Source organism: Theropithecus gelada, chromosome 17 (assembly GCF_003255815.1).
Source record: "Theropithecus gelada isolate Dixy chromosome 17, Tgel_1.0, whole genome shotgun sequence".
Taxonomy (NCBI): Eukaryota; Metazoa; Chordata; class Mammalia; order Primates; family Cercopithecidae; genus Theropithecus; species Theropithecus gelada.
In genome coordinates, this window is record NC_037685.1 from 16,202,145 (window position 1) to 16,215,052 (window position 12,908).

Below are 12,908 nucleotides of genomic sequence, written 5' to 3' on the forward strand. Positions count from 1 at the left end.
CTTTGAAATTTTGAAAGCCTCAAGCCTCCACTGCTCAGTCAAAGCTGCTCCAGAGTGGGATAGAGAAGATGTGGATTGGGTTGGAGCTCAGGTTTTGAGTCTCATTCTGCCATTTACAGGATACGCAAGCTTGGACAGGTTACTTAACTTCTTCATGTTTCAGCTTCCTCGTCTATAAAATGGGAATAAGGCTGCTCACGGTGGCTCACACCTCTAATCCCAGCACTTTGGGAGGCTGAGGTGAGAGGATTGCTTGAGCCCAGGAGTGCAAGGTGGCAGTGAGCTAAGAAAGTGCCACTGCCCTCCAGCCTGGGTGACAGAGTGAGACCCCATCTCTAAAATAATAAAATAAAGTTAAATGGAATAATAATAATATATACCACATAGCGTTATTGTGAAAATTAAATGTGTCAACATCCATAGAAAAAAAAGGTCAGTAGCAGGCGCACAGTAAATCCCCAGTAAATGCTGGCTATATTATTATTGTTACTATTGTTACCAGTAGAGGGTGTCCAGGTTCTTGGCTTCTGGAACAAAGAATTGGACAAAACACACAAAGCAAGGAAAGAATGAAGCAACAAAAATGGAGATTTAATGAAAACAAAAGTACACTCCACAGAGTGGGAGTGGGCTTGAGCAAATGGCTCAAGAGCCTGGTTACATAATTTTCTGGCGTTTAAATACCCTCTACAGGTTTTTCCCATTGGTTACTTGGTGTACACCCCATGTCAATGAAGTAGTGGTCTGTGATCAGTCTGATTGATTGTGGGAGGGGACCAATCAGAGGCTGAAGGGAAGTTACAAAGTTACATTTTATGCAAATGTCTGAGTGGTTGTGGAAAGTGACCAATCAGAGGCTGAAGTTACAAAGTTATACTCCCATACAAATGAGGCCTTGGTCCATGGCCAGCCTGATTGGTTGTGGGAGGGGACCAATCAGAGGTACTTTCAAGTTTTCATTTGCCACGCAGAAACGGGGGTTGCAAAGGGAGTAGCCTTTGTTCCTTCTGTTACTTAGGTGTGGAAAGTTGGGGGTTTCCTTTTGATTTAGTTCTAGGAAGTCAGCATGAATTGGCCTTGGGTTCCCTGCCTCAGGACCCTATTCTCCTGTCCCACTATTACTTTTGGCCCTAACTCTACAAGTGAGGACAGCAGTGGCTGTTTCAATCTAGGCCTTCACAGCCACAAGAGCTGTAATGTTTTCTCTCTCATTGGCTTAAGCAGCAGGAACACCACCAAAGGGGCACTAACAGCCTATGTGAAAAGTGTTTTTCTTGCCAGGACTGGCTTTGTCCTTGAAAAGCCGTAACCTAGGCAAGCGCTAAAATGCTCTTGACTATTTTCTGGACCTGGCATGCATTTCAAGAAACAGCACACTAGCTGAAAATGGTTCTCTTTCAGCCTTGCAGATGGAAAAAAGATTCTGTTAAATTTCAAATTGCTCCCTCTACTCCCTTCCAATAGAGGATGGTTTCCCATTCATTCTACCATTGTAATACAGCATCCCTGACAGATGTCTATCAGCCTAGCCTCTGTTTGAATAGCTCCCGTGATGGGCTCACTAGTTACCAATAATATTTGTTTCACTGCCAAGGATATGTGTTCCACAGGGCTTCATTAGAATATTTTTTTGTAGGTGTAACCAAAAGGGATTTCTTTGTTATTTTCACCCCTGGCTTTTACTTTTGCCTTTAAAGTAAAAGATATTAAGCCATGCTCCCTTTTTAGGCATGTGGCATTTTTCCTATATGACATTCAGGTTTAAGGACCTCAGCTCCTGTCGTGTCCACTTTGTCAATCAGTTCCATTCTTGTTGGTTAAAACTAAATCCAGAAGAGCAAAAATCTCTTTCACTGCCTGTTTTTCAAATGTACCCCATATTACTTCACAATGACACAGATACGATTACTTTTGATCAGGCCCCAAATTGTGCATAGGTGTTGAATGTCCATTTGCACACAGTTTACTTACTAAAAGGCATGGACATTGATACAGTTTGGTTTTGTGTTCCTGCCCAAATCTCATGTCGAACTGTAATCCCAGAGTACTGGATCATAGGAGTGGTTTCTGATGGTTTAGCGCCAACCCCCTAGTGGTTCTAACGGTTTAGCACCATCCCCCCAGTATTGGCTGTTTAAAAGTGTGTAGCACCTACCTCTCCCACCCCACTTAGTCTCTCTCTCCTGCTGGCCATTGAAGATGCCCTTGGTTCCCCTTTGTCTTCCATTATGATTGCAAGTTTCCTGAGGCCTCCTCAGAAGCAGAAGCCTGTACAGCCCACAGAAATATGAGCTGATTAAACCTCTTTTCTTTATGAATTACCCAGTCTCAGGTAGCTCTTTATAGCAGTGCAAGAACAGACTAATACAGACATCTTGAGCTTCAGCTGGAGTTATTCTTTCCAGGTGGGCACTTTCACACAGCTCATTAATTGACCCCCAATTGACCTTCTTCTACAATTCCATCAGATTTTCTTATTTCCTGTTCACATCCTCCATGTGGACATTTAGGAATTAAACACCATACACACTTGCAGCATTGTTTCGTGCTGCCCCTTCTACTTGTCTGATAGATACGACTCTTTGAGACAAAGTGCACTTTCTAATTAAAGTACTTTAGTGCTTGATTCTTTCATGTAATATCTTGGATATAACCGTGAGATTGTACTTCTTTGTGTTAAAATGTCCAGGTTCTTAATACCCCTTGCAGTGGGACACCAACATTGGACCCATTTTTCCATTAGTGTACTTGGGAATTACCGGACCCCTTCTCTTCTGGGCCTTTGCATGAGGTCCCTCATTCTGTGTGTGAAGCCAGTGAATCTCCTGCTAAATCCCCTTTCTAGGCACTAGGAACATATTTCTTCTCTTTCTAGGAACTCAGCATTCTGGTATTATGTGCTGTGCTCCATTAAATTAAAGGTTTTGTATTGACGCTACCTTTATTTGTCACCAAACACCAAGTCATTTGTTCCCACTTCAATAATTGAGGGAAGTAACTGATGTATTTGCTGGGCCTTGGAAGGCTGGTCAGTGTTGTTCATCTTCATAAAGCACGGATTGCAATTATTCCTCTTGTTCAAAAGCATTCAGTGCTTCCCTCTTTGCAAGGTTGAAGGGAAATTCTTAGGCCTGCCATTATAAACTAATGTATAATCTGGTCTGTATCCAAGTCATCTTCTATGACATTATTTTTTTTTTTTTGCTGAGGTATAATTTATTAATTTTTTTGAGACGGAGTATCGTCTTGGTGCCCAGGCTGGAATGCAATAGCATGATTTCAGCTCACCGCAACCTCTGCCTCCCAGGTTCCAGCAATTCTCCTGCCTCAGCCTCCCAAGTAGCTGGGATTATAGGCGACTGCCACCAGGCCTGGCTAATTTTTGGTATTTTTAGTAGAGACAGGGTTTCACCATGTTGGCCAGGCTGGTCTTGAACTCCTGACCTCAGGTGATCCACCTGCCTCAGCCTCCCAAACTGCTGGGATTACAGGCATGAGCCACCATGCCCTGCCGAGGTATAATTTATAAATGGCGAAGTACACAAATCTTAAGTGTTCGGTGTGATGAATTGCTACACTGTCCGTGCCTGAGTAACCACCATCCTGATTAAGACAAAAAATACTCCAGTAACCCAGTGATCCCTCATGCACCCTCCTAGTCAATGCCCTCTCAAAGGTAACCACTATTCTGAATTCTATCATCATACATTTTTGCCTGTTTTTAGAACTTTACATAAATGGAATCATACAGCATGTGCTCTGCAAGTCAGCTTAACTAAACCCTTTTCATTGTAAGCCACCTCTTTGTGTGTTAGCTCTATCTAGGATTCGATTGCAAACTCTTCAAAGGAAGGAAGTGTGTTTTGTAACTCTGATTATAGCCTTTATCAATTCTTTCCGAGATTACAGCCATAACTTCCTAACTGGTCTTATCCAGGGGTGTTGTTTTTCAAACCACCTTCTGACCTGCTTCCTGCCTCATCTTCCTAGAGCACACATTCGTGCATGCCTCTTGCTTAAAAAAAAAAAAAATTCCAAAGATGGATGATAAAATCAAACTGTTGAGAATGAGATTCTAGGCCAGCACTGTTCATGACAAATGCGTGCAAGCCTCATATGTATTTTATGTTTTTCTAGAAGCCACTAAAAAAAGGAACAGGTGAAATGAATTTTAATATTTTATTTAACCCAGTATAGCCAAAATATTGTTTCTCTGTGTAATCAACATGAAAAATTATTGAAATACTTTCCATTCTTTTTCTTGGTGAGACTCAGTGGCCTCATCTGTAAAAAGATAATATTTTGTAGGTTTGTGGAAGATTAACACATCATGATGCTTGTGAAGCCCGTTGTATTCCTTTCCTATTGCTGCTATAACAAATTGCAACAGACCCGGCGGCTTAAAACAGCACATTTACAATTGTATAGTTCCGGAGATCAGAATTTTGAAATGTACTAACAGCAGAGTGTCAGCAGAGCTGCATTCCCTGTGGAGCCTCCAGGGGAGAACCTGTGTTCGCCTTTGCCAGCTCCCAGAGGCTGCCTGCATTCCTCGGTGCTTGGCCCCTTCCTCCATCTTCAAAGCCGACAGTGTAGCATCTTCAAGTCTCTATCTCTGGTCTCTGCGTCTATCCTCACATCTCCTTCTCTGACCGAGACCCTCTTGCCTCTTTCTTTCCCATATTAGGACTCTTGTGATTACATTGAGTCCATGGGGTCAATCCAGTGTACTCTTCCCATCACAAGGTCTGTACCCTTAATCACATCTGCAGAGTCCACTTGCCATGTAAGGCAGCAACTTCACACACCCCAAGGGCTCAGACGCGGACAGATTTCGGGGATGGTTATTCTACCTGTCATGCCTGTGCTGGGCCACCGTAAGCCCTCAATAAATGCTTTGCCTTATGGTTATAAAACCTGGATTAAGGTCCTTAATAACATTGCATTTACAGGATTCTGTATTTGTGTTCCATGGCTGTCTTAGTCTAGCACCTGGCAGAGTGCGCCGCACACCTTGACAGACTCTCATGCAGTTCATTCATCAAGCACCTTCTCTGTAGAAGTCATGGTTACTAACCCCCTCATGAGAGTGTACCGTCAAGTGTGGACCTAGACCAGGTGTTCAAATATTTATTAAATTAACAAAGCAAAACAGCTTACCTGATGCTTCTGAGGAACACGTTAATGCCTCAGTTCTCACCATCATCTCTCCCTGGAATGCCTTTTCCCATTTGACTTTTTCTTTCATAATTTTTCTTCACTGTAACTCCCTCCAGTATATATTTTTTTATAGTCTTGTTATTTTTTTCTAAGCCACCCTAAGACATTTGAGAAATGAGGCGATAAGTCAGTCATTTAAAATGTATTACCCTCCTGTGTCAGGCAGGTCCTCTAGGAAGCAGATGCCAAGATTAAGTGAGAAGTGCAGAAAATCTGTTGGGGGTAATGCCTATGAAAGATGAAGTGGTGAGGGAGCAGGAGTGGGCAGGGAGAGCCGTTAGACTGTGATGCAGGTCTGGCATCTAGGAAAGAAGAGAAGGAAAGATTGGGGAGGAAAAGCCTCCGACTGCAGGGCAGCTCTAAGGCAGTCTCAGTCAGCCTGAGTTCTGATGCGAGACTGCCCACGCAGGAGTGCCGCTTGCGCAGAAATGGCCAGGCCCGAGAACCCCAGCTGAACTCTATCACAGGCTGGGGCTGCCCTGGAGGAGTGTGGCATTGGGTCATATGTGGGGGTGATTAAAGCTGGAGGCTGTCAGCTAACTGGACTCCTTGAGGTGGGGCCTCCTCTGAAGGGACATCTGGGTGGTGGTACCTCCCGACGACACTGAACACTCCTGGAGGCACATGCTGTCTTGTCCCCTGTGCAGCCTTGGCCAGACAACAAATGTCCTGTTACTACAGGTTGAGCATCCCAAATTCGAAAACCTGAAATTTAAAACTTTGAGTACCGTCACACATGACACCCAAATAAAATGCTCACTGGAGCACAGATTCGGTATGCTCAACTGGTAATGCAAATGTTCCCAAACCTGAAAAAACCCCAAATCAGAAACACTTCCCAAGCATTTTGGGTAAGAGATTCTCAACCTGTATTTCATAAATTAGTATTTCTTTTCATAGAACTAGCAGTAATGTAACAATAACTGCATGATGTGATAGAGCTTGGTCTTTAAATCTAGAAAGCTGTGAATTCACATCTCAGGATTTTTTTCTGAAGCTAAGCTACAGCTGGAATCTAGTGCAAATAATTTCTTTAAACAGCCAAAATGGGATTAATAATGTTTTACTCTCAGAGTTGCTGGGAGGATTAAATAAAATGCCTAAATTCAGTGCCTGCCCTTTAGGAGGTATTGAATAAATGTCCTCGCCTGTGCTCTCTCTTGAATAGTTCATTGTGGGATAAAGCACTTTTGTATATACTTTCTCATTTGATTTAGATTTGGCATAATTTCTAATAAATTGAGATTTTAAAAGGTATGGGCTGACTCAAGGCCACCCAGGCAAAAACAAGGCAGAGCCAAGGCTTGAATTCAAAGCTGCTGGTTTCCATCCCAGCAGTCTATGCACTATCGGCAGCTTTCAGGAAAATGAGCCGCAGTGTTCCATCATACAGCCAATAGCAGAAACACGTGATGATGTATAGGTAGAATATGGTGACACAGTGGGCAGGGAGATATAATGGGCTGAAAATCTGAAAAACAATACAAATTACTAAACATTCTGAATGAGAAGTGAATAAAGGAAGTATTGCATTTATTTTATCAAATAAACTTGTTGAGACTGGGTGCAGTGGCTCACACCTGTAACCTCAGCACTTTGGGAGGCTGAGGCAGGTAGATCGCTTCAGCTCAGGAGTTTGAGACCAGCCTGGCCAACATGGTGAAACCCTGTTTCAATTACAAAAATTAGCCAGGCATGGTGGCTCGTGCCTGTACTCCCAGCTACTTGGGGCTGGGGTGGGAGGATCACTTAAGCCCAAAAGGCGGAGGTTGCAGTGAGCCGAGATAACGCCACTGCACTCCAGCTGGGGTGACAGAGAGAGACCCCGTCTCAAAACAAACAAACAAACGAACAAACAAAAAAACCTCAAAAAACCAAAAACAAAACCAAATAAGCTTATTGATAGAATAGGGAGATTTTAGGCCTAAACAATCTAGCCATAATACTAAGGAAAATGTCTTTTCCTAGGCTTGAAAATAGAACAGAAAAACAATTTCTTTCCAGAAAGATTCACTGACATCTACCATTGTGATTCTGTTTTCTGCAGGAGACAGAAACACGCAGTGTTTGAAGGATGGTCCTTGTGTGTAGGATGCTTGAGCTAAAAATGCCTGCCAAAGCCACCCCTTCCTGTGCTTTGTCATAATTTATTCCTAAGATGTTTATGTTCTCCGGTTTTAAGGTGCTAGAGATCCTGACTAAAAGTGGCTTCCTCATAAATGAAGATAAGTTAAAGTCATTGTGAGTATACACTACAGGGCTTTGTTGCTTTTATCCGTTTCATAACTTGAGATGGCTTTTTTAGCTAAGCTATCTCAATAGTTTGTTTCTTTTCCTCTACAATTTACCAACTGAGCTGACTGGTTTGCCAGCAAAGTTAACTGATACAAGATGGTACTCTTCACAGTTGTTAAGCGTCCACAAAGTCTCTTATCTGTGTGGCATTCTGAAGGTTAGTTCCATTCCTGTGGCCTGTAAGTTTAAGTCAAATATACTGACAGTGGCCTCACTGCATTCTCCCCTCCAGTTTTCTTGGGGGTGCACCTAGGAACAGCTTTAGTCTACCTGCTTTGTGTTTTCTGGAAACATCTGCAGTCAATCCTAAGTCTGAACACTCATACTTACTGTTCTTCGATCATATTCTAGATTTTCCTACTTAGGTATTTCTCATGCCTTTCTCCACATCTCTGCTCCTTGAAATGCTACTTTTTCTTCAAAATGCAGCTTAAATGGCCTCTTAGTTACACTCTCAATAACAACAAAGCAATAATGATTTTTCCTAAATCCTGAAGAATTTGGCTTGGATATTTTTATGAAACTTACTAGAACATTCTATAAAATAGTTACCTGTGCTTAGATCTGATCTTTGTTTTATATTTTAAGTTCCTTCAAGGCAAAGACTGATTTAAATTTCTCATAAATGCTTAACACAAATGTCATTAAATTTGTCAGTAATTTCTATATTGACAAATTAAGTTCTATATTTCCCACAGTTGGAATTTAGAACAAAATGTGATTAAAACTTTTGCTAGTCTTGGCCAGGTGTGGTGGCTCACGCCTGTAATACCAGAACTTTGGGAGGCCGAGGCGAGCGGATCACCTGAGGTCGGAGTTCAAGACCAGCCTGGTGAAATACCATCCCTACTAAAAATACAAAAATTAGCTGGGTGAGGTGGCGCACGCCTGTAGTCCCAGCTATTGGGGAGGCTGAGGCAGGAGAATCGCTTGAACCTGGGAGGCGGAGGTTGCAGTGAGCCGAGATGGTGCCGCTGCACTCCAGCGTGGGCGGCAGAGTGAGACTGTCTCAAAAACAATAACAACAACAACAAAAACTTTTGCTAATCTGATGTATGATGAGTCAACAATCAATAATTTGGCAATTTCGTGACTCAAGTGTCAAAAAGATGTACTTAAACACACCGTTGTCTATAGAAAATGAATAAAAATTATTGATTTTATTACTTCATATACAGTTCAAAAAGGGCTGGGTGCAGTGGCTCACGCCTGTAATCCTAGCACTTTGGGAGGCTGAAACAGTGGGGATTGCTTGATCCTAGGAGTTTGAGACCAGCCACAGCAACGTGGCGAAACCCCATCGCTACAAAAAATACAAAATTAGCTGGGCATGGTGCTGGTGCATGCCTGTAGTCCCAGCTACTCAGGGGGCTGAAGCTGGAGGATCGCTTGAGCCCAGGTGGGGGCTGCAGTGAGCTGAGATCACGCCACTGTACTCCAGTCTGGGAGACAGTGTAAGCCCCTGTCTCATAAATAAATAAATAAAAGTTAAAAATGCTGCTAGTTAAAATAGAAGTTGATTAATTTCCTAAATGTTTTTTTTCTGTCTTTGGTATGAATACATCTACCTATGAATATATATATGATCATCTGCTTAGGGTTCAAGATTCCAACATTGCACTTCATTACTATTCTTATTTTTCCTAACAGTTGTGAAATTTTTGATTGTGTTGTGTTAGTAAATTTCTTTCTGAAGAAAACTAGACTTTTAGACCTTAAAGGTGTTTAAATTTTGTTTCTCAAACAACACCTCCCACAGTGGTAGACTTTATCACTGTATAAAAATGTACAGTGGCTTTATTGACATGTACATTCCAATATGTTTACAGCTGCAAGATAATGAGGCACACTCAGTATTGCACTTCATTAAAATTTCAGGCTCAAACTTAACCTAGAAGTTTAAATGAAATTGCATTTGTAATTTAGTAATTCTTATACAGGACAAACATTGATATCTTTATATACAGTGTGATACTTATTACATTTATATGCTGTCCTAACACAATTTTTTTTTTTTTAAATAACAGTCTAGGAAATAAACCAGAATATTCCTCTTTTTATCCCCACCCGTGATGCAATTGTACAGGATTACAAAAAGGCAGTATACAATAAACAATGATTATTTTTCTTTTTTGCTTGAAAGCCAGCATCGTTCTTAGCCCATGGGCATGGCAATTCTTTTATATCAATTATCTATAAATGTCCAATGCTTCACAGGCCAATGACGGTAATGGCCACATGCAAACACCTCACAAGTTTGATGTCATTTGTTCAAAAGAAAATAAACCAAAATAATGGGGAAACTTTCCATAGCAAGAATTATGTACATGGTATTTGGCATCCTTCTTGCACTGTGAATGGTTCATTTTCATGGATGTAAAAATGGTCCCGTCCTTATCCTGAGCAGAGTTTAAACTTTACCGCATCCTCTTGGGGGATGAAGGCAACTTTTCTCTCTGTAGACAAAGGATCTGAGTGTTCTAAAAAGTGTGGGCATTTCTGCACACTCCACATCCCAGAGCAAACTCTTCCCCAGTGGGTGGATGAACAACATGGAGTGGACATTCAGTTCCTTCTAACTGCTTGCCTTTGGGACCTGTATAAATTTGAAGGAGGCAAAGGAAAATAATGTTTTAAGAATACACACTTATAAATTTTATAGACATATAAATCACTGATAGGTTATTCAAAGAAGTAACATCACTATGGTTATACAAATATAACAATTAGAAATTTTTCTTCTGATCACAAAAGTAAAAAATATTCACTACAAAAAATTCAACATAACAGAGATATTTATAATGGAAGAAGTGACGGGATCTCTTACTATATCCTGCCTAGAGAGGATCACTTTGAGCTACAGATTTTTTTCTATTAATAAATGCATTAGATATATCATTTTAAAACAAAGAGCAATGAACAAAAAAGGTCACAAAACCCCTCAATTTAGTCTGGCAGAACATTATTTTTCTGAATAGAAAACAGGGAGATTTTTGTGTAGAATATTCTATAAGTAAAAACAAATTTAAGTTTAAAGAAGCTGTGTTTTCCCTTTTATCTTCACTGACAAAAAAGCATACACTGGTAAAATGGGAAGGCCAATGATTCCTGTAATTTTTAAAAGTAGCTGAAGGATATTAGCAGGAAAATGAAAATTGATCAGCTTAAAAATATGAACAATATTATAAAATACAAAGTGGAAAAAACACTTTGGGGAAGATATGAATTTGTTGGTAATAATCAAAGTAGGCCTATAAAAATGTACCCAAAACAGTATTTTAAAAAAGATAATTATTATATTAATGTGCTTCACGTCATGGGTTTCATATCATTTCAAAAAGATTTTTAGTTTCTTTAGAAACGAGGAGGCTTACTTTGTCAGGAGAACACGCTAGGCTTATTATACTTGAAAGCAGAGTCCCTATTTAATAGTAGATGAAGGAATAGGAACTGTGCATTAGTTTTCTACAGCTAGTTTTCAAAATAATAAATGTAAATTCTGATTGTGCTTGAGAGAAAAATATCACGCGATTGGATGGAATGAGCTTACACTGATCAATGAGGAATGACATCTCATTTACTTTACCTTTTCTGGGTTAAAAACATCTCTGACATAAGAGAAGGAAACCACGATGGACAAAAGGCTAGCATTTATAAAGCTCTTAGCCTGCACAGTATAAATACTCAATAAATGTTGGCTATTACTACTATTACTGAACAACCACAAACTGAGGCCTGATCTAGAGGAATAAAAAGTAAGTTCCATATAAGAGTAAGACCAAGACATGAGAGTAAGTGTCAAACTGAAGACAGCTAATCTCAGACAGAGAAGTCAACTTCAGGTTAGAGCTAACAGGCATGAGAGTAGCAATGAGTGCCACCTCAGACAAATGCAGGCACAGACCCAGGATGGGTCAGCACGGGAGGATGCCAGAGGTTTGCTAGAACGTTAACTATTCCTGTTAGAAAGTTCAGTAGCTCCTGCTTCAAATCACACTGCAGATTGGTGTCCACCCCACCAGTGGGTGGGGGAGAGTGAGCAAGATGGGGACACTCAATGGCAGATCTAGTTCAGATACACAACATATCAATGCTGGAGACACAAACTGCAGCCCTTGGGTTTTTTCAAGGAAAAAAATGAGTCATTTACTCCACAAATATTTACTGCATGCCTAATGTATGAATGGCATTGTCAGGTACTTGGGATTAAAGATGAAGAGTGCATGGCTCCCATCCTCGAGGTGTTCATAATCCAACATGATGGTGAGAAATAAAAATAGTGAGAACACACCTGCAAACATTTGAGTGCTTACTACTGAGGCACTGTTCTAGTATATCAACTACTTAACTGCTTAACAGTCATAGGAGGCAGAAACTATTATCCTCATTTTGTAGATATGAAACTGAAGTAAAATTAATTTTTCTGATTCTTAGATTCCTCATCTTTAAAACAGGCACAGCAATACCTAACTCATGGGGTGCTGTGAAGATTAAGTATCCTGGCACGAGAAGGTAGTCAATAAAAATTTTAGAAAGAAATGGATAAAGGGATTATGCTATGGTCTCGATGTGTTTGTGCCCCTCCAAATTTATATACTGACGTGTTAATGAAAGGAGTTAGTTTGCCTTAGGTAGATAGCAAGGGAAGGGTCCCCAGAGAGCCCCAGGTCCACAGGTCAGTGCCTCATCCCCATATAACATAAAAAGCAGCCTGGGGAAAAAAAGTCAAGCTGCAGGCACCGATGAGGGAACTAGCACAGGGCATTGTGCCTAAAGACATGCCCACGGCTGCACATATAGAAAAACCTTCCATCAGATAAAGGACAAGACCTGGGATAGAAATGCCTTTGTTCGGTCGGGCGCGGTGGCTCACGCCTGTAATCCCAGTACTTTGGGAGGCTGAGGCGGGCAGATTACGAGGTCAGGAAATCGAGACCAACTTAGCTAACACGGTGAAACTCCGTTTCTACTACAAGTACAAAAAATTAGCCAGGCGTGGTGGCGGGCGCCTGTAGTCCCAGCTACTCGGGAGGTTGAGGCAGGAGAATGGCGTGAACCCGGGAGGCGGAGCTTGCCGTGAGCCGAGATTGCGCCACTGCACTCCAGCCTGGGCGACAGAGCGAGACTCCACCTCAAAAAGAAAAAAAAGAAATGCCTTTGTCCTTCATATAATCAGGGGGCTCTCTCCTTTTGTGGGCATAGGCACAGTGGGCTCCAGTGGGTTCCTGGGCCAAGGTCCCGGGCCCAGCTGAGTCAGGCTCTCTCCAAGACAGCAGGGAGACTAAGCCCATTCCTTCCCCTTTCCAGTCCATAAAAACCCTGGGTCCCAGCCTCATAGGGAGCACCCCGTTTGGGTCCCCTTCTCTGCTGGCAGAGAGCTTTCTTCTTTTGCT

The 12,908-nt window shown here is 41.5% G+C and overlaps 1 protein-coding gene across 1 annotated transcript in view; it reads right to left on the reverse strand.

The window, feature by feature from the left end:
• Positions 1 to 9,286: 9,286 nt before the first annotated feature.
• MYCBP2 (MYC binding protein 2, E3 ubiquitin protein ligase) overlaps positions 9,287 to 12,908 on the reverse strand; it is a 282,706-nt gene continuing 279,084 nt past the window's right edge. Inside the window, exon 83 of the mRNA XM_025364179.1 lies at positions 9,287 to 10,111. Coding sequence (XP_025219964.1) covers positions 9,996 to 10,111 — 116 coding nt within the window. The 3' untranslated portion in view covers positions 9,287 to 9,995. The remainder of the gene's footprint in view (positions 10,112 to 12,908) is intronic.